This window comes from Molossus molossus, unplaced genomic scaffold (assembly GCF_014108415.1).
Source record: "Molossus molossus isolate mMolMol1 unplaced genomic scaffold, mMolMol1.p scaffold_m16_p_4, whole genome shotgun sequence".
Taxonomy (NCBI): Eukaryota; Metazoa; Chordata; class Mammalia; order Chiroptera; family Molossidae; genus Molossus; species Molossus molossus.
This window is the reverse complement of record NW_023425377.1, coordinates 118107009-118128786: the sequence shown is the minus strand read 5'-3', so window position 1 is coordinate 118128786 and position 21778 is coordinate 118107009. Positions and strand designations below refer to the sequence as shown.

Below are 21778 nucleotides of genomic sequence, written 5' to 3'. Positions count from 1 at the left end.
TTTCTGAATCTGCATTGTCATTCAGCCGCATGGCTCTCACACGCCAACACGCACGCACACGCGCGCACACACACAAGTGTTTTCATACGTGCAAATGAAAACATTAGAAAATTACCGTCACTTAAAAATAAATGCTCCTGGATTCTGATGAGTCAGCTTGAAGAGCTCAAAATATGTCATTTCAATCCTGCAGATCTAAAGAAAACGAAGGGGAGGGTGGGTAAAAGTACGGATGCACTGCCGTAATAATATTCAGATAAACTATAATCTCCTTTTCATTGATCCACAGGTCCTTTTGTAAAGTGCCGCTCCGTTCTCGGTCGCAAGACCTGACGCTAAAACCGTTTTAACTGCAGCGGTTTTCGCTTGGCTTTGGTCGGTCATCAATTTACTGCAGCTGGAAAAGGATTAGCCATTTTTGCTGGCATCTTTTCCTTCTAACCGCTCAAAGGCAGAACCCATCACCGCGAAAGAGCTGGGGGCGGGGGCGGGGGCGGGGGGCAGGGCAGGAGGCACGCACCCGCGGGACTGGCAGGGGCATGGCTCAGTCTGCAATCAATCCCATGGACACTCGCCCCCCTGAATTCCCTGCCAGGAGGGAATGGCAGCGTAGCTTGGGGTTGAGGAAATGAATCTCCTTTTCCCGCAGGTCGTGGCGGTGTTACTCTGGGGTCGTTCATTACCAGGAAGCCACAAGGGACCTTCGTATCCCCGGGCTTAAGAAGGAGACTGAACAGGGGCTGCTGTAGTGAATCAACAACCCCCTACCGCCCATTAATTAATATGAAACTGTGTTTTTAAAATATTTTCTTGGAGAATTGATACACAATCCTCTCTCTAGCACGGATGAGTTCGCGCTATATTTTAACTTCACGGAAGCTGGGCGCGTAGACGCGCCGCTTTGCCCCCGCACCTGGCGAGTGGACACTCGGAGCTGGCCAAGCGCATCCTTCGGGACCCAGGGTGGGGGTGGGGGTCCGGGGGGACTCTCGCAGGGCTGTGCGCGGTGGCCAGTGAGGACGGATGCGAGCCCCGGGAATGTGCCAGCGCGTTGGCTGATACCCGCAAAGGCACACACACGGGCCCCGCGTGTTCACCGCCCTGGTCCACCTCCCGCCCCCACCCACGCCTGAGTTCGCAGCCACCCTGCTGTCCTCATCCAGCGAGCGTGCAAAAATCGCGTGGCAAGAATTGGCGCCCGGGTCTAGCACGGAGGTGGGGGGCGGGGGAATCTTCAATTGTCAGAAATAAGGCAGAAAATAAATAGCCTGTGCGCGCCGCCGCCGCGTCGCACTTGGCGGGGAGAGGCGCTGGGCTATCGCAGGCGCCTGCAGCGCTCGGCGGTGCTCGTCTCTCGGAGCCCGATGCCACCAGTCGAGCGTTCGGCGGGATGGAGGCAGAGCTCAAATGAAACAGGATCCTCAGTCATTGCTCAAGCGCTCACAGATCAAACTAGGTCCCCGGGAGAATAATTTATTTGGTAAGAATACTGTGGGTCTGCAAGGAACACGGCAAGTGGTGAGTCTATGGAGTCTGCACGTCTAGAGGAGCGGCCAGCCCCGAACCCTTGGCGTGAATCCCACCTCCGACTGACACTCAACTGCTCTCCCACTGTTCCACGCGGCCCCTGCAGACCCTCACGCTCAGTTTGACACAGGCCACATTATATCCGGTTTTTAAATGTCCTGCCATCTCCGCCAGGGCTCCCTAATTAGGTAGCCGCCGGCGATGAATGGCCCACTGCAACTTTTCCCCGTTCTCGGTGATTTATTTCCACGATCAGTAGCAAGGAAAATACCTTAAAGGAAAAAGAATGTTAGCGTCATTGGAAACCCCGCTCCGGAGAGAGGATACTGCCACTGTTGTTGCTATTACGGTTTCGCAATTGCTGATGCAAACGGGGAAACCTCGCTATTCCCTCTCCATTACCTGCAGCTGGGGACCGGGAACTTTCCGCGGCACAGTCCCCTGCAAGCGCCTCGGGACCTGCCGGGCGGTTCTCTCTCTCACACTCACACTCACCGCGACCGCCTGGGCGCGGGTTCTATCCCGCCCCGCCCGGCTGCCAGGTGACGCGCCCACTTGACGGCCAGTGCAGCCAATTAGCAGCGGCTCGGTGGGTGGTGCTCCTCAGAGATTGGTTGGCAGAATGAGGGCGCTGCGCAAAAACACAGAAGCGTTGCGCTCGGAGCTCAGAAACTGCCAGCCGAGATCACAGGCTCTAAGGCTGAGGCAGGAGGAGGAAGAACTGGAAGAGGAGACAGGTTAGAGGGAAAGAGGCTTGGGAAGGAAACAGCAGAAAAGAAACTACTCATCACTCTTACAGAGAGGCAAATGACGGTGGAGATGAGGACGGAGAGAGACAAGACCATGAAAGCCAAAAAATACAAATAGAGCGAAAGAGGGGGAAAAAAAGATGCCAAGAACATCCATCCGGAGAAATGAAGAGAATGAAAGTTTTATGCTGCAGAGCCGTTATGTGCTTTTCCGGCACAAAATTCTCTCGCTGTTTTTAAGCCCTTTTGCATTTGCCCGCCGTTGACGTTAAGAGGCATGTTCAGCGGTGCCGGCAGCATCTCCTCTTCCTTCTCCTCTTCCTCTTCATCTTCCTCCTCCTCCTTTCCCTCCTCCTTCTCCTCCCATCAGCAGGAAGACAAACCGAGGACAGTGTTGAAATATCGAAATTTCCTCCTTGGGATTTGCCAGCGTCGCGTTGCGCCAAGACTGTCGGAATAAAGGACGCTGACTATTGTATTATTATTTTATTAATTGGTCAGTGGGAAGATTACAGATGAGGAAAGGGGACGCCTGTCACCCTTCCTGCGCTAAGATTGAAAAATGAGGCTGAATTGGGGGGAGCCCTAAAATGAAGCAAAAGGAATAAGATTTTTAAGGACAGAAAGCCACAGGAGCCCCCCACAAAGAGCACTTTTATTTGTATTTAAATTTTTTCTCGTGGTGGTGGGGGAGGTGGTTGGGTGGCTGGCTGGCTGCGGGAAGCTGCTTCCTTTCCCTTTGGAGATGATTGTGCTATTATTCTTTGCCTTGCTCTGGATGGTGGAAGGAGTGTTTTCCCAGCTTCACTACACGGTGCAGGAGGAGCAGGAACATGGCACTTTCGTGGGGAATATCGCGGAAGATCTGGGCCTGGACATTACAAAACTTTCGGCTCGCAGGTTTCAGACGGTGCCCAACTCGCGGACCCCATACTTGGACCTCAACCTGGAGACCGGGGTGCTGTATGTGAACGAGAAGATCGACCGCGAGCAAATCTGCAAGCAGAGCCCCTCCTGCGTCCTGCACCTGGAGGTGTTCCTGGAGAACCCCTTGGAGCTGTTCCGGGTGGAGATCGAAGTACTGGACATTAATGACAACCCCCCCTCCTTTCCGGAGCCGGACCTGACGGTGGAGATCTCTGAGAGCGCCACGCCGGGCACCCGCTTCCCCTTGGAGAGCGCATTCGACCCAGACGTGGGCACCAACTCCTTGCGCGACTACGAGATCACCCCCAACAGCTACTTCTCCCTGGACGTGCAGACCCAGGGAGATGGCAACCGATTCGCCGAGCTGGTGCTGGAGAAGCCGCTGGACCGAGAGCAGCAAGCGGTGCACCGCTACGTGCTGACCGCGGTGGACGGGGGAGGAGGGGGAGGAGGAGGTGAAGGCGGGGGAGGCGACGGGGGAGGGGGCCTGCCCCCCCAGCAGCAGCGCACCGGCACGGCCCTACTCACCATCCGAGTATTAGACTCCAACGACAATGTGCCCGCCTTCGACCAACCTGTCTACACTGTGTCCCTACCAGAGAACTCTCCGCCGGGCACGCTGGTGATCCAGCTCAACGCCACAGACCCAGATGAGGGCCAGAACGGCGAGGTCGTGTACTCCTTCAGCAGCCACATTTCGCCCCGGGCGCGGGAGCTCTTCGGACTCTCCCCGCGCACAGGCCGGCTGGAGGTGAGCGGCGAGCTGGACTATGAAGAGAGCCCAGTGTACCAAGTGTACGTACAAGCCAAGGACCTGGGCCCCAACGCCGTGCCGGCACACTGCAAGGTGCTCGTGCGAGTGCTGGATGCTAATGACAACGCGCCAGAGATCAGCTTCAGCACCGTGAAGGAGGCGGTGAGCGAGGGCGCGGCGCCGGGCACAGTGGTGGCTCTGTTCAGCGTGACCGACCGCGACTCAGAGGAGAATGGGCAGGTGCAGTGTGAGCTGCTAGGGGACGTGCCGTTCCGCCTCAAGTCTTCCTTCAAGAACTACTACACCATCGTGACTGAGGCCCCCCTGGACCGAGAGGCGGGGGACTCCTACACCCTGACCGTGGTGGCTCGGGACCGGGGCGAACCTTCGCTCTCCACCAGTAAATCGATCCAGGTGCAAGTGTCAGATGTGAATGACAACGCACCGCGGTTCAACCAGCCGGTCTACGACGTGTATGTGACCGAGAACAACGTTCCAGGCGCCTACATCTACGCCGTGAGCGCCACGGACCGCGACGAGGGCGCCAACGCCCAGCTAGCCTACTCGATCCTCGAGTGCCAGATCCAGGGCATGAGTGTCTTCACTTACGTCTCCATCAACTCCGAGAACGGCTACTTGTACGCCCTGCGCTCCTTCGACTACGAGCAGCTCAAGGACTTCAGCTTTCAGGTGGAAGCCCGGGACGCCGGCAGCCCCCAGGCGCTGGCTGGCAACGCCACGGTCAACATCCTCATCGTGGATCAGAACGACAACGCCCCTGCCATCGTGGCGCCCCTGCCAGGGCGCAACGGGACGCCAGCGCGGGAAGTGCTGCCCCGCTCGGCAGAGCCAGGTTACTTGCTGACTCGCGTGGCCGCGGTGGACGCGGACGACGGCGAGAACGCCCGGCTCACCTACAGCATTGTGCGGGGCAACGAAATGAACCTCTTCCGCATGGACTGGCGCACCGGGGAGCTCCGCACGGCGCGCCGGGTGCCGGCCAAGCGCGACCCCCAGCGGCCTTACGAGCTGGTGATCGAGGTGCGCGACCACGGGCAGCCGCCCCTGTCCTCCACCGCCACCCTGATGGTGCAGCTAGTGGATGGCGCTGCTGAGCCCCAGGGCGGGGGCGGGGGCGGGGGCGGGGGGTCCGGGGAGCACCAGCGCCCTAGCCGCTCTGGCGGCGGGGAGACCTCGCTGGACCTAACCCTCATCCTCATCATCGCTCTGGGCTCGGTGTCCTTCATCTTCCTGCTGGCCATGATCGTGCTGGCCGTGCGTTGCCAAAAGGAGAAGAAGCTCAACATCTACACGTGTCTGGCCAGCGACTGCTGCCTCTGCTGCTGCTGCTGTGGCGGCGGGGGCTCGACCTGCTGCGGCCGCCAAGCCAGGGCGCGCAAAAAGAAACTCAGCAAGTCGGACATCATGCTGGTGCAGAGCTCCAACGTACCCAGCAACCCGGCCCAGGTGCCGGTGGAGGAGTCCGGGGGCTTTGGCTCCCACCACCACAACCAGAATTACTGCTACCAGGTCTGCCTGACCCCTGAGTCCGCCAAGACCGACCTGATGTTCCTTAAGCCCTGCAGCCCTTCTCGGAGTACGGACACTGAGCACAACCCCTGCGGGGCCATCGTCACTGGCTACACAGACCAGCAGCCCGACATCATCTCCAACGGAAGCATTTTGTCCAACGAGGTAAGACTGAAGCGAAAGGACCACCATCTCTCATCTCCTCCATCTGAGAGCCTCCTCTAGCCCGGCCCTTGACCTCTCTGGTGCACTGTGTATTTAATTTTAGGATATTAGCTTATTTGTATCTTTGTGGGAGTAAGAAGCGTGGCGAGGGTGGTCACCCTCTTCCACCTCTTTGTGTGTAACCTAAACTTCGTGTGGTCCCTTATTTTCTGCCCTCCACCTCTTCACGTTTATTTTCATTTTCTACCCTGGGTGCTTTGCCACCTTGGACTTTCTTTCTTCCCTCTGGCATCTTTGCTTTAAAATTCTAACCCCCTCTCAGTCGTTTCCCTTCTCAGAAATCTGGGAGAGAAGGGGCAAGTGGGCGGGGACAGAGGGAAACGGGGCGGAGAAACTTGCTGGCACTGGCAAAGGTCTTTCTCTCTTTGCGTTTACCGCAGGCGTTAATAAAGTTAATTGTTTTGCCCTGTTTATCGATGCTTCCAGTCGCGTGTAAAAGTAAGCTATAGATTGTTTCACTTTGCACAGCTGTCTAAACTCGAATGCATGTTGTAGTGAATGAGTTATCAGATCACTGTCCCCTGAACTCGGGTTGCAGAGAAGCCTTCCGCTCTGTTCTGGACAGCATTTACAGACGCTCTTGAAGCCCAAGGCCCACACAGTGTGAATTTGAATGAAGTTGCTTTGGCACAAACCCCTGTAAGCGTAAACTAAGCGGAAGGCTTAAACAATTGTTGTCTTAAATATATCTTTTAGCTAATAATCACCTTCTTGCCACTGTTTTTGATAAATCACTGCTGTTGGCTTTCTTCATCAAAGAATTTGGCTTGTCAATTCTCATTTCTTCATAAAAGATGGAGAATTGGCAACGTTGGAAGGAGGGAGGGGAGAGGGAGAACAGAGTTGATTGATGTAAAAGAAAGTTGGGACCATAAGAGGTGTGTGGGTGGTGGAGGTGGGAGGAGGTTGCAGAGGGCCTTTGGAAGGGGGGCGATTTTGACGGAAGGGAGGGTTATGAACTCCTTTCTTGACAGGTTCTTTTATTTATTGAGTCTTAGATATTATTAACTGACTTTCATGAATATTTGTACAGCTCATTTGTATCTTAAGCACATTTTGAAAATAAACAACAAAATAATTCCATAAAACATCCAAACTTTTGCTTATTGAGCGTGCTGTTTTTCTTGTGTCAACCAGTATGCACCTAAACACTTTTTTAGGCCACTGGAAGAAAGACCACAGAGTATAACTAGGTTGACTCAATTAGAGACAGTAGTTTATGAGCCCTAGCTATAAGGTCAATTGCATTCTCTCCCTAAAAACACCCACACATTTAAAATTGGCCTTTGATATCTGCATTTTTTTAAACCTTTACTGAAAATCTAGAATGAAGTGTCTTTTCATATCTCCCCTCCCTTACCCAGCAATTGGTCTGAGATCTTAGGACAGCATGAAAATTCATAAACCTGTACACAATTAACTTAAGCTACAATTAGTTCCTAACCTCAGAAGCAGACTACTTAACCCTTAGCATTCAAAGGCTCTTGATTTATTTATTTTTTTCCTAGACTAAACACCAGAGAGCAGAGCTCAGCTATCTAGTTGACAGACCTCGCCGAGTTAACAGGTATGGACTCCTTTTTTTTTTCCCTTAGCTTGTGTATGGACAATCTACTACCTACTACAAGTAGGAATTAGTTACATTATTCAATATTAAAATATAAAGTATTTCCAGTTAGAGCAGGGCATAAATACTACTTACGTTGGATTTCCTACATAATACATTAAAATACGGGTATATTTTATTTATATACAAGTTACTAAATATATTTGAATATTTTGTCAGTTTCTCTCCTACACTGCTTCTAATGGCCTTCCTAATTGTTCCAGATGTATATACATATATATATATATATACCTGCTGTATAAAAATGATATAAACATAAACTAAGCTCCAATCCTAGAATATTGCCTAAACCTTACGTGCCTTAAAGGGCTCAAACTGACTGCTAATGCTCAATTTTAAAGGGTTAGACTTAAGCTTATGAAAACAAGCATTTTGCAGAAATAAAGCCAACTGAGAGGTCTATGAATCTGCAGCGCCACCGGTGACCATGTGGTGGCAGAAGAATGTTTTGTGTGTACCTTCACCTTTTTTATTCTAATATTCACATTTTTGTACTTCTAGTTCTGCATTCCAGGAAGCCGACATAGTAAGCTCTAAGGACAGTGGTCATGGAGACAGTGAGCAGGGAGATAGTGATCACGATGCCACCAACCGTGGCCAGTCAGCTGGTAAGTGTGATCAAAGGGCAATCTCAATGCTGACTTTTGTAGTTTTTTTTTTTTTTTAATCTAGAAAGGATGATGTTCTAGGTAGCTTTTTTTTTGGTAAATTTAATGTTGCTACCTCTACAGTAAAAGACTGTGTCATCCTATGTTGATAACTGTATACTCAAAGAAGATGATAAAAACTCATTGTTCCTGTAAAGAGTTCAAGTGAAATATGCATTGTGAAATATGATAGAATATGAAATATTTCTTCCTTATGGAATGTGCTTTAATGGAATTATATTGCATGCAAAGCGCCATAGATCTCACCTGGCCAGTCCCCAGTCTTCCGTCAATTAAGTTATTATTAGACTTGTTTGTGGATGAGGTAACTGAAGATGAATGAAATGGATTGACCTGTACAAGGTCACAAAAGGGTGAATGGATGACTGGGGACTAGAATCCACATCTCTTGCTTTCGAGACAGTGCATTTTGAATGCCACCAAGTAAAGAATGGGAGAATGAATGGTGATTCAAAGTCACAAGTAGGTTGAAAGCAGGATTTCCAACCCTGGGTTCTTAGGCCTCAAGACATTAGCAAACATGTGATAGTGTGTATTTTCTGAGGTGCATTAGGTTTCCTCGTATTTTCAACAGGGTCCATGAATAACCTGTCAAAAAGTTGGACTCTGTATATTTACTTATATGTGGGCTTAATGGTAGTCACAGATGGGGTTATAATAAGATACATATTTTTTGTTTTTATTTCATACATTTTACTTTAGTGTTTCTATATAAATTTAGCCTTTACTTGTCATAGATCCCTGATAACTCTAATTACTAATTAGTAAAGGAAACAATTAAGAGCAATAAAATACGTCCCTTAACAGAATGAAAATAATTTCAAGAAGTTTGGTTTTCTTTCCGTTTCATATGCACTTCCACTAAAAGGGTGCTTGTTAAATTTTTTGTTGTTGCTTTTTCTAGGTTTTGTGTTTCTCTGACACATACGAAAATGAAAAGTACAGTCAACTTTTGTAACTCCTAAAAGTGTCCATCATTGGACTGTCTCTGGGTTCAACTCTTGCTGGCGATTTGAGCTTTATTTTGGTTAATGACAGAAGCATAGAGTGATAGGGTCCTGGTTTCCAAGGTCACGTTGGTCCTCGAGAGCACCCATTCCTCAACACACTTGGTGGAACTCTGAATGGGGCTGAGGCAGTGTGTCAAAGGGCATACACGCCCCATGGTCGCCTGGCAGCAGCGGTCTTTGCAAGCCTAAGACTGGGCTAATGTGTGCTGTGTCTGAGGCTGCCTGAGCCTTGGGAAACACAGGCAGGAGGAGGGGGAAAGGCTGCTCAAGGGTCTCTTTATATTGCTGCAAGTCATTAATATGCAGACCTAATGAGACTTGAGAACTGCCAAGAATCCCCGGAGGTCCTTGCCCCTTGCGGGCCTTCACGCTAAGTGAACAGAGCTTCTATTTAGTGTCTGGGAACCTGACAACAAACCAGATCTTGCCAGAAGTTTATATTAGAGTACAAAGTCCCTTTCATTTTTGGCCTATATATGGCATATGACTTATTGTTATCTTTAAGAAGCTGCACATTTAGAATTGTGCATTCCTATTCTTTTCTCTGGGTGTCTAACTTAGCAGTTGGCCTTTCGAAACTTTTAAAACAAAATCTGTAATGTACAAAACAGAGTATCTGCTGCTGCATGCTTCCTGGCATGCATTTTATTCCTGTCTCACTCTGCCACTCTGGTTTTTTAGGTGGCACTCCGATCTCAATGAACATTTCAATTAGTTTAGTCCCTCAGACATAATGAGCTATAATAACCTAACTGAAGACAGAGACATGAATAAACATCTGCAAAAAGTACTAAATTTGGAAGATGGATGGGAATATGTTCCTGCCCATGTGCCTTCCCAGTAGCTATTTTATTTCGCAGGCACTCGCTGTTGCCATTTCGGCAATGTTTCTTTCAAATTGTTTGAGATGTCAAAGCATGGAAAGGGAAATTAAAATGCTAATTTGTGTTCTGGAAAACATTTTTACAAAGTAAGGCAGTTTTTCTTTTATTTTATTTTTTTATCAAAATGGCAATTTCCACCCCACCCCCCATCATTATGCCTTTAAACTTGTCAAAGTAGTACAGAATTTATAATCGGTGCATTTCATTAGCAGTTACAGGGTAGCCCCTACATACTGGGCACAAGAATCGCTGTTTGAGAATCAGAATAGCACACTTTTATTAAGAAGTAATCGCACCTTTGTGTGCTGAATTGCAGTCAGTTTCAATATGTCTAATTTTATTGTAAGAATGATTTTGAATGTTTTCTTTTTATGTATAAAACCCTAAGTGCATAGAATTAAAATGCATTTACTTAATGCTTTTTTCCAGTCAGACTAATGTTCTGTCCTATGAATCCCACACGAAACAGCTAAAATATTTTCTAAAAGTTAAGCCCATTTCAAGTAAATATGTACACCTGTTTCCTTTCCTTGAAAAGCCAGGGATTACTGATCTCCCAAAGTTGCAATATTTAAGAAGTATTCATAGCACATTTATTTTCAGGCTTAGGATATGAACACATTTCATACTAATAAGCAAATCTCACTCAGCTGGATTTTAAGGGGAAAAGGTTAAATTAGCAGGAAAAATAACTCTGGAAAGGTATAGATTCTGAATTCTCTCCTTTAGTTGCATTCCATATTGCTTTCCATGCACTATTTGGCTTACTGCTTCGCCTGTTTGGACTTCCTTACTTTTTCTTTATCCCCACTTTATTTTTCTCTGTTAACATTATTTAGATATGCCTTCTATTTCTTGTTCGATGAATAGTTTTCCTTTTTGTTCTTTCTCCCCGCCCCCCGCTTCTTGTCCCCTTTCTACGCCATTTGCAGTCACCAATCTTGTTCATAGAAGGGCTTTAAATACGGAGGCAGCTGCGCAGAGAACCACATAAGCTTTCTCAGTGCCCACTGCACCTGGCTCCATGTGTCAACCTCTTCGGCTTGACCACTGCCCCGGGGCACTCTTCTCTATAGCCTTGTCAAGGTGCTTTCGGGCTGTTTTCAGTGCGCTGTTGATGTATGGGTTGGATATGGCCAAAGTCCAAGGAGATGTGGTAAAGTCATGCATAAATCATCACGAGAAGCAAAACTGATTAATCACAGCTGAAATAGCCAAAGAAAGTCAAGGTGGATGTTAAAATAAATGTATTTTCAATTTTGTTTATTTGATCATTCGATTAAACGATAGGCTTTTTTTTTCTTATTTAGAATACTGATGCAACATTTTTTTGTTGTGTATTCTTAAACGTTTTGATATCATTGGAGGTACATCTAAGGAGATCCATTAAGTTGTAAGAAGTTTTCTTTTCTCATTTAAAATACTTATAATGTGCATACTAGGATTAATTATAAATTTATTTTCATAGTGGCTTCTTAAAAAATATATTGAAGAAGAGAAACCTAATCAGTGATTCTGTTATTGTTACTTGTTGTAGTTTATCTCAAAACGTCAAATTGCTCTTGTTAATTTTTTCAGTTATAAGGGGATTAGCTTCTAAATGTATTTGTTTCTTAACTAATTATTGTGATATTGATACATGTTGCATAGTCAAAATTTGGCTACACATTTAAAAATAAAGTGATTTGAATTATCAATATATTCAAACCAGTAGATAAATTATATCATGAAATGTGTTAAGTCATTGAATAACAACATCAACAAGAGAATCTTTGACTTACCATAAATATAAATTTTCCTTTTCAAACTCCAAGAACTTAGACACTGGCAAAGTTTTTGTCTTTATAAGTAAAATGAATTTATACTATTGTTTGCAAAATGTAATTAAGGTTTCTGGTGAAAATCTGAGCTACGACTTAATGTGGGGAGCTTTATATTTAGAAAAACATATAAGACATAATATTACGAGAAAATAGAGAAAAACATAAACCTTCTTAAAAATAGGTAGGGAAATTATAATAGACATGTTTTGAATTTATATGATTGAGTTATGTTGATAAATATATGACTCCAAACCACATTCTCCTAAAAATTATAACAAATATTATGATTATAGTTGATATCTCTCAGTTTTCCAATGTTACGTGGTTAAAGAAAGACTGGAAATTTCCTCAAAAAATTAAGTGTTGATTTTATTTAAAATGAACTTATCATGTTTTGGAACAAAAAAAAATACATTTTTTATGAAGGTTTGGTGCATGAGAAAGAAATGTACACACAATTTTGTATTATTACATTCATCAGAAAACAGTACAAATTAAATACATAAAATATTTTTTGAAATTACAATTTGTTCTCAGTGGTAATATCACTGTCACTGATTTTAAGGGACATGTTACTTGCAAATTACAAAAGACATATTTTAAAATTTGTCTAAATATATCCGTGCATAACAGGCAGTCTATCACGTCAGCTGTCATGCCTTGTAGAACAGATTCATTCTGAGAAGTGGAGAAAATAAATAAGTAGGAGACGAAATTGCAAGTAAAAATATATATATCAAGATATTTCTTAGAAACTACCATATTTTCAAAACTGAAGTTTGTTCTGTATTTTTCTCCAATACAACTCCTACAGGTATTGTAGTAAGGGCATTTGAATGAGGACAAAAATCAAATTACATTTATTTTCTTTTGGAACTTCAATTTGAGCCATTAAAAATTTTTCAGAGCAATGTGAATTTTAATATGTCATTTTACTATGTCACATGCTAAAATACCTGGCATTCCTGTGCATCATGTAATCATTTATCATAGCAAAACTTAAATATACCTCTGTTTATTTGGTCATTAAAATATATATTTAATAGAGCTAGTGATAAATGAAAAAAGATAAAATAATGTTAGTCTTTCAATGGACCAGTAATGGGAAAATTTTACTTGGTTCTCAAACTATATATTTAAAAAACAAAAACAAAAACAAAAAAACTCATTTTCAATAAGTGTTTCATTAGTTATTTTCTATTTATTGATGTACTATTCATATTATTTAAAAATTTATATTTCCCTTATGAGAAATGTATACGCTTGCTTTATCAGTAAAATATTTTCATGCATAATTTGTGACACCTTATCTTTCCTTCTAGTTATATAAAGCTGTGTGTGATTACCATAGGAATTCCACTTTAAAGGATAAGTTCATAAATTTCTCGAGAACATTATTTAAAAGTGTTGTTTTTTTTTCCCCCTCCTGTCAAGTAACATTCTTTCAACAGAAAAACTGTATCTTATTGTACCATTTTTCTTCTGATGCATGTGCTGTATGATCTGCTCAGGTTCTCAACTCATGAGGACTTGATTATATCATCTCAGGGAATTTTCACTGGCTGCTAATAATTTAAAGCGGCAGAACACTATACACTTCAAGAGAAGAAAATGGGCACAACTGAGTAAAAACTACCCATAAAAACAAGTTCTACTAAAAGTACCTCCTAACACAATCAGATAACATCTCCCTAACAAGGTTGAAAGACTACTTTATTAAAATTCTTCTGTGTGAGATGATCATATTCATAATTATAGGAATCCCTGAGTACAGGTCCTCAAAAGATGTGAAGTGTTGTTCATAGTCTTGTGGTATATTTAAGATAATATTTTTCAGTTATGCAATAAAAATTATATTAATTCTAAATTTTGTATTAGGTGCCCATCTTTATCAGGATACAATAATACAGTTGTATCTTAATAGTTCCATCAACTTCAAATTCAATATAACTTTAAATTCAATATAACTTAAATTTTTAAAAATGCTGAAAATAATTATACTTTTAATAATAGTTTCATCTATTTTTTTTTAAATCTCCCCCCCATTATAAATAGGGAGCATTTATAGTATAGTGTGTCAAAACGCAAATTTCTCTGGTTCTCTAGCTTCTACCTACCTGGAATATCAATAGGCATCAGGGCCATTCTTTTCCTGTGTGTTTGTTGTTTTTTTCCCTCTACATAGCTCCTTGTGGAAAGAGGATAAAGAACTGACCTCTGATGTCTAGGGAAACTCTACATGTTTTACATGCGGTTCTTAGCCTGGACCTTATCCGGGCTTCAGCTCACGTTTCTGTTCCTCAACAGTTCACTGATCAGTAATTTATTTGCAGGCTTATGCATGACAACTGTCAATGGAATGTTATAATCGAAGTTAGACTTTGCATGAGACACAGTTTAATTTAAATTTAAAAAGTCATTAGAAAGTGAGATTAATACGATAAGAAGCTTGGTGTTATTTCTTTAAACATACTGTACGTAATCCATGGGTCTTAATTCATGAATAACCTAGAGGATTAGTAATTTTAAAAAATTATTATTTTATTTTATATATACAGATGTTAACATATACATGCAAACAAGTAAATCAACATGTAATAAAATGCCATCAGGAATTTAAAAACTAAAACTTGCTCAAGAGCTTGATTCACTTATGATATTTATGGAAGAAATGATCAAGTGTGTTCATTAAATAAATATTACTCTGTTGGTTAAACAAACAAGAAAAATCCCATATAGACTAAGCATGCCTTCAAATTTCTTACATACAGACCAATCCTACTTCGCTTATTTCAAATTGACTGTGTTTAAAAATGTATTCAATAAGTGTGTTACTATGTTAAATGCAATTAACATTAAAATGCAATCTTGTCTTATGACTTGTTTTTCTGCATTAGTACTAATTACCAAAAAAGAATATCAAATTTTGATAGTATATAAAAATTGTTATGCTTTGTTTAAGAAACTGAATGAGCTTTCTTGAGCCATGACCAGATAATATGTGATAGTCTTGTCAATCTATGGGACACAATGAAACTTGAAGTTGGCATTTGAAATCTTGATACAGCAAATCCTCACATCAAGTCATTGATAGGTTCTGTGACAAGAATTATGGTAAACCAGTTATAGCATAGGCCAATTGAATAAAAAAGAGTTAAGTTCTTATGACACCTCATCAACATTACCATGAAATGATGAAACATTATTCGAGGATCTGCTGTATACTAGGATTAGTAAGCAAAGAGTTTGTGCCGACTAGGACCAGTGTTTTCCAATATAGAACAAGTAATAAGGTGTTTGTCAATAGTATCTGCTGCTGACTCCCTTTGCACTTGGTTACCTAGGTTTCACTAATTACAGTCATTTGTTCTGAATTTGTCTAAGGTGGTAAGTGATAAGTGGTTTGTAGAATATGGGCGACCAGAGTGTCACTGAGAATTGCCTTTTCGGAAGTAATTTCCTAGGGACCTAGGGAAGCATGTCCTTGGCCACTCATAAAATCTTACTTCATTCCTGTTACTTACGGGTTTATCAATACGTATGCCAGTTTTCTGTTGAATTTCACTTTTTGTTTCATGTTCAGATTTCATCATCCGAACACCAACTTTAGTGCTTCGCATATTTTTTCCAATTTTTGCTTCTAAGAAAGAAAACGTCAGATGATGTATCATCATTAGAGATTATGGAGCATGAAAACTTGACACTTGAGTGTTTTCTGGGATAAACTTCACCTGAGATTTTTTTTTAAAAAGCATTCTTTTTCTACTCACCATTTTCAAATCATTTTTTTTAAAACTTGAGAGCCAATCCATTGTCCCCAGTACCCCGAAGGGTTTAGAAACATCTATCTCAGAGGCCTCTTTGCCAGAAAGTCTCATCCCGACGAAATGATACACAGGGAGTTTCGGTCGCTGGCAGGTTGAGGCAGGAAAGCTGTGAAGCTGGGGGTCCCCCTTGGGCTGCCCGGCATCTGTCGCTGCCCCGCAGCTGGCCACGCCGGGAGTCCCACGTGTGCGGTCTCTTTCCTGCTCACAGGTATGGATCTCTTCTCCAACTGCACCGAGGAATGTAAAGCCCTGGGCCACTCAGATCGGTGCTGGATGCCTTCTTTCGTCCCTGCGGATGGCCGCCAGGCTGCCGATTACCGCAGCAACCTGCACGTGCCCGGCATGGACTCGGTGCCAGACGCCGAGGTGTTTGAAACGCCCGAGGCGCAGCCCGGGGCCGAGCGCTCCTTCTCCACCTTCGGCAAAGAGAAGGCCCTGCACAGCACTTTGGAGAGGAAGGAGCTGGACGGACTGCTGTCTACTACACGAGCGCCTTACAAACCACCATATTTGAGTAAGTATTCCATAAAAGGCTGCATCAAAGTGTTCCCTTTGCGGGAATAAAGTTGGACGTGTCGTTCGCAGTAAAAACAGAGTCAGGGTGTTTTCAGAAACAAGGGTGACGGCGACTCGGGCGCAGGCGGCGCTTGGCTGTGGAGAAGGATGAATAATACACTGAACAGGAAGACAGGTTTCTGTTAGGACATGGCTGTCGCCAGCCATCGAAAACACTGCTTTTGATGTTACTGAAAACATTTTTCAAAGGCTCTCCATATTCCCTTTGAATATTGCTCTCTTGCTTGCTTGAGGCCCATGCTTTCTGAAGGGCGTAATCAAGGTAGAAAAAGATCTTTTGACTTGAGTCGCTGAGAGATCTGATTTTCTTATCGATGTCAGCATTATTGCTTAATCACCCTCTGGCCATAGAGACAGCAAACACGTCATGCTAACTTCAGCCTTTACCTTGACCACTCAACATGGTTTAATAATAGGCTGGTGTAGATTCAAGTCTGATTCGAACCAAGGAACTGTGTAATGAAAGCCTGTCGATACAGCGCTATTTTTCATTCATTTAAAATAAGAGATTCTTCTAACGCTGCAACCTTGATAATTTCACTCATCTCTTTTCATTTGGGGACCATATTCTCTAAGTGGATTATTTGATACAAGCCCTGTGAAACATAAAAATGCTTTGAGATTCACTGTAGTATAGTTCCTCTGAGGATATTAGAAATGAAATTATAGTACTTATTGTCTACTACATAAGAATCTTTTTCCTTTTAGTTAATGGATAATTGCTACTGATAATTCAATATTTTGGTCAAACCATATAAACTAATATTTGATGAAGATAAAACTCATAACAACTCAAAAATTGATTTTTTTCTTATATAGCAAATCCATCATACATGATGTTTTTTTACTTTTATCTTCTAGTACAGAAAGAAAAAAAAACAAACAAACCTGGAGCCATAAGCTAGAAACAAAATGAGATAGATTGCAGATGAATCCTTTCTTTTATGACTTATGAAATGGGAGGAAAGTAGAAAAAGTACTTAAAGATAGAAGAACACTTATGTTAATCTTTGTGAATGTAAATGTGAAAGGAATGGATTAATGCATTGAGGACATGGCTACTACTCTGGCCGTTGATAATAAGAATAGACAAGTGTCATATAAAGGGTGGATCTGCCCTTGGTTACATACATTGTAATGGCAACAATGATCAAATCTTGGTTAATGAAGGATTAAGTTCAGCTCTTCAGATTATTTAGAAACACCATTATCCTAGCATGATAGGATTTTAGCATTTCAGAACCAAAGATTTGTGCCTTCCTATAAAAAACTTGTTTTTGATTTATTTTTTAAAGTTATAAAATATAAGGAAAACACAAATACTTAAGAAAAAGAAGTATTAAAATGTCTAACATAATAATGATGTAATTTGAATGCTAAATTCCTAAAGTTTAACTTGCACATCTACATACACCAGTGATTTAAAGTAGCCTAAAATCAAACTGAACAGACGAGGACTATGATGCAGTCTTTGCCCCTTAAACTGAATTCTAAATTTTAAATTTGTTTTGTTATCAAAAACCGAGCTTTTCCTAATTTTAAACAACATTCTCACTTTAAATTAAGAATATACATTATAGAGATACATTATCAATGATTTAAACACAAAAAGTCAAAGAGCATATGATTCAAAGTAATATAATTTCTAGTTCTAAATAAATACAAATATTTACTGTTGCTATATATGAATTGGTAAGTAAATTACATATAGTGAAAATAACCCGGTTCACTTTCTTTTACTCTTAGCACAAATTTTGAAGTTTTATTTATGTATAGAAGTGAACATTTAAACTTTTTCAAATGTCTTTCTCCACTTTCTAGTTTTTTCTTTTTAAAGTATCATAGTAGCAATTTTATTAATACAGATGTTAATGCTACATTTTTTAATGAAAATTTTTCTCATTCCTAAGAATATAGTGTTTCCATTTAGAAAGCTGATTTCAGGGATTATGAAATATGTCAGCAGTTATGTGTTTGCTACACATCATCAATGAATACATTTATTATTTTATCAAGAAAATCAGATTTGTTTGCATATTATCCAGATGTGTATTAGAATAAATTAGTTTTTAATAATTTATTTTTTCTGTTTAGCCAGTTCACATTGCTCAAAATTTAGGGTTTAGAATGAATTGTGACCTCAGTGAAAAACAAGTAAAACACTAGCTATTTTGTTTTTACTTATAGTGTCCTTGGTTTTTCCTATAGTTTTAGTCATGTCTGAATACTTGTTTAACTTCTACTGTTTCATGTCATTTTAGACTCACACAATTATCTTTAAAATTATATCATGACTCTGATGTAATAGGCATAGTCAATTTTATGGTTAACCTACTAGTGCAAACTGTGATCCAAAACCATTCCTGACCATTTTGCCTTCAAAATGCATGGTGATAGCTGTTAATAGTTGTATCATTTATCACTGGCAATGAAAATATCTTCATATTTTATATTGAAAAGCACATCCCTTATGTAATTTAAGAAGCTACAAATTAATACTACTTGCTTTTAATCAGAATGTTTAAATAATTATTGAGGTAGCAGTTTTTCTTTTGCTAAACATTCATTTAGTTATATAATGAGCATAATATATATTTTGATGTTCTGAACACTAGCTGTATATTTAGTTATTTTAGTAAAGTTCTAAAAAAAAAAAAAAAAGCCTAATGAGGCTACCACTGTCATTTATGAAATAACAGGGAAATAATGATATCCTTAATAATACAAGTGAGGTCATTGTCCATACCCCGAACTTTTCATTTCTATACCTCTGATTGCTAATGTTAAAGTGGAAAATTGCAAGAAACCAACTTTTACACAGAAGTACATGTATGCACATGTTAAAAAATTATATTTTGTGTTTTTAACAACATACCTAAATTCAGTCATTTTTTTTTTTTTTTTTTTTTAAAGAAAAGATTTATGAAGAGTATATGATACACTTAATGAAATGGAACTTATTTCCTTAATCAGGAGTAATTTTGAAACACATCTATTAATACTTCCTATGTTAGTTATGAGCTCTTTGTGATCATGCTCTGTCTTGTATTTGTTACAATGTTTTCATTTGCTAATACTCTGGTAAGGACCAAAGGACACAGAAAAACTGAGGGAAGAAACTTGAACATGTAGAATATGTTTATCATAAAATAAAATTGACACAGTGTTTAAATTTATCTTAAAATGGTAGTGAATTTTAGCTTAACCTCACCTTTCATTTTTATTAGAGTAATAAAAATACTAAAATGTTACTTTAACTTTTAGTAAAAGTTAATCATTGTTTTCAACATTTATTAAAATGAAACAAGAAAATATAGTCTCTGAAGTTTAGAAATAACCTATTTTTGTCATGATGAATTGAAGAATTTAGAATTAGTCATCTTATTTAAAATAATTTAGTCTCTCAAATGACACAGTAAGTTATGCATAAAACAATCTGGACTGTCTCCGCAAACGAAGAACAAAAATAATTAAAGAATATACTTGATAAAAGTTATTAGTATAATTTAGAAAAATCCAATAGTTAAAACAATATCTTTAATACTGTTTTTCAATCATTCTTGCTTAGGATTTTGGCTCCCATTTTGCACATAATCTCCTACGATTTTTGTCATTTAATAAGCATGTCTTTCAGTGAATAATCAGCCTAAACAATATAAAACTAAAGGTATAAGTATTGGAAAGTTGATTTTTTTTTTTTGTCAGTAAACATAGTCCCTAAGAACTGAAGACAATCATAAGATAATCAAAGAAACTTCATTTCAAATATATTTGTGAAAATCTTTCGTGTATTGAAGTCATACATTTATAAATTATCTAAAATAGAGTGAAAAGAACCCTACATTACATAATGTTAAAAATCTTAAATCCATGCCATGTCCTAGAATCACAGGACTCAGGTAACCACATATTAAAAGGCATCATGGTCCATCCTGCCTTCTTGTCATCCCCCACGTAGGCTAGTCCATGTTGGCCAAAATATCACGCCGGCTGTCTCCTGACCTAACTTTATTTCTGCCTACTTTTGAGCCTTTTTGAAATTTCAACCCTATTTATCTATGTCATAACATAAGAAAAGGTGTCAGGACTTCAAAGCATTGCATGGAAAATGGCTGACATTTCACCTAGACCCTGTTTTTAGTAAACTACATTGTGGGAAATTCATTGTGGGCATCTATATTAATCCTACAGAGCCCTTAAAGTTTTTATTTGATTGAAATTGTAGAGCACGTTTTGTGTAGTGACATCTCTTCTAATCCCTCATGATCTCAGTCGGTCTTTTGTATGTTCTTATAATATGTTAAACTCAATAGTGTGCCAAGACCCTATATATAATTCAAAATAAAACTTTCCTATTTATACACATTATCCTCATATTTAAAAACCCCTTTGTAGTGTTTTCTGTGAGATTTGTATATTCCTCTAATGTCATAAACATAACATCACTTTATCAAATATTGAAGTCCAAAAATAAGTATTTTTATACATGACCTCTTTATCATTCCTGTCTCATAGGTCCATACATCACTAAATGCTGTACATCTTATCCAGGTTTTTGTTCTTGTCCAGTAGATCCATTTATTTCTGTTCACTTGTTCTACAAGTTGTGCTACTTTTTTATAATTATCTATTTTGGAGATTTTTGTTCTCTCACTCTCCTTTATAGGTATATATCTAGATTTGTAAACTTAATTAATTTTCACTTTTTTAGTGTATCTCTTTGTGACCAATCTCTGGTCTTTGAATCACTCTAAACTTACTATTTTTCCGCTAAATTCTTTTTCTCAGGAATTAACAAATCATCTCTCATAATAAAAATAGTTTACTCTCCTCATCTCTGTAAGCAGGAACAAATAACTCAAGATCAAGAAAGTACCAACGCTAGTTCATATTTTCTCTATATCTACTGTAGAGTTTAATGTGCACTGAATTTTGATATTTTACTCTTTTGAAATAGGTAATCTTTTTACAAGGTGTACACTTACTCCAAATAATGATGCAGCAGCTGACTGGATCCTCCCTGTAACTCTAGATAAATGAGATATAACAATGTGATCTCATTTCTTATTCTTTAGTTGTTGGTTAATGGTTCACCTCAACTAATATGGTTGAAAGTGAAAGCTATAAAAATGTTCTGAGGTGCAGATATGAAACAGAAAACTCGCACATCTGGCGATTTCTGTAGGCAACTTTTTACATATTTAGACATCAGTGTTTTGTGACATCATGTGTCACTTAAAATGTGTGCCTTTGGGTGCTTTGGAGCTAGGAGTATCCCATACTCCCTTGGGGTATTGAGACTGATTACTCGGTTCTCTCTATATATTATAAATGCTAATATTAGTGATGAGAAATGAATGAACGGATACACGAGTGCTGTTAGAGCACCCACATTTTCTTCAACGCCGTCGTCACACTTGCTTAGACACACACACCTGCGTGCACACTTTGGATATGTCTAGGCAACCTTTCTTCTTTCCTCCCAATTAAAAAAAAAAATGTTTTAGTTGTATTTCTCTCTAGCTAATGCTTGGTTATTTATTTTTTTTGTGAGAGGAAATAGGTTTTGAACTTATTCAAAACATTAAAATGCACCTAATTGTGGTGTTTTGTAAAATATGAAGTTTTGCGATACTTTGAGATTTTAAATT

The 21778-nt window shown here is 40.6% G+C and overlaps 1 protein-coding gene across 1 annotated transcript in view; it reads left to right on the top strand.

The window, feature by feature from the left end:
• Positions 1–2200: 2200 nt before the first annotated feature.
• PCDH10 (protocadherin 10) overlaps positions 2201–21778 on the top strand; it is a 40503-nt gene continuing 20925 nt past the window's right edge. Inside the window, exons 1-4 of the mRNA XM_036241976.1 lie at positions 2201–5652; positions 7221–7279; positions 7841–7947; positions 15760–16065. Of these exons, the coding sequence (XP_036097869.1) occupies positions 3022–5652; positions 7221–7279; positions 7841–7947; positions 15760–16065 (3103 nt within the window). The 5' untranslated portion in view covers positions 2201–3021. The remainder of the gene's footprint in view (positions 5653–7220; positions 7280–7840; positions 7948–15759; positions 16066–21778) is intronic.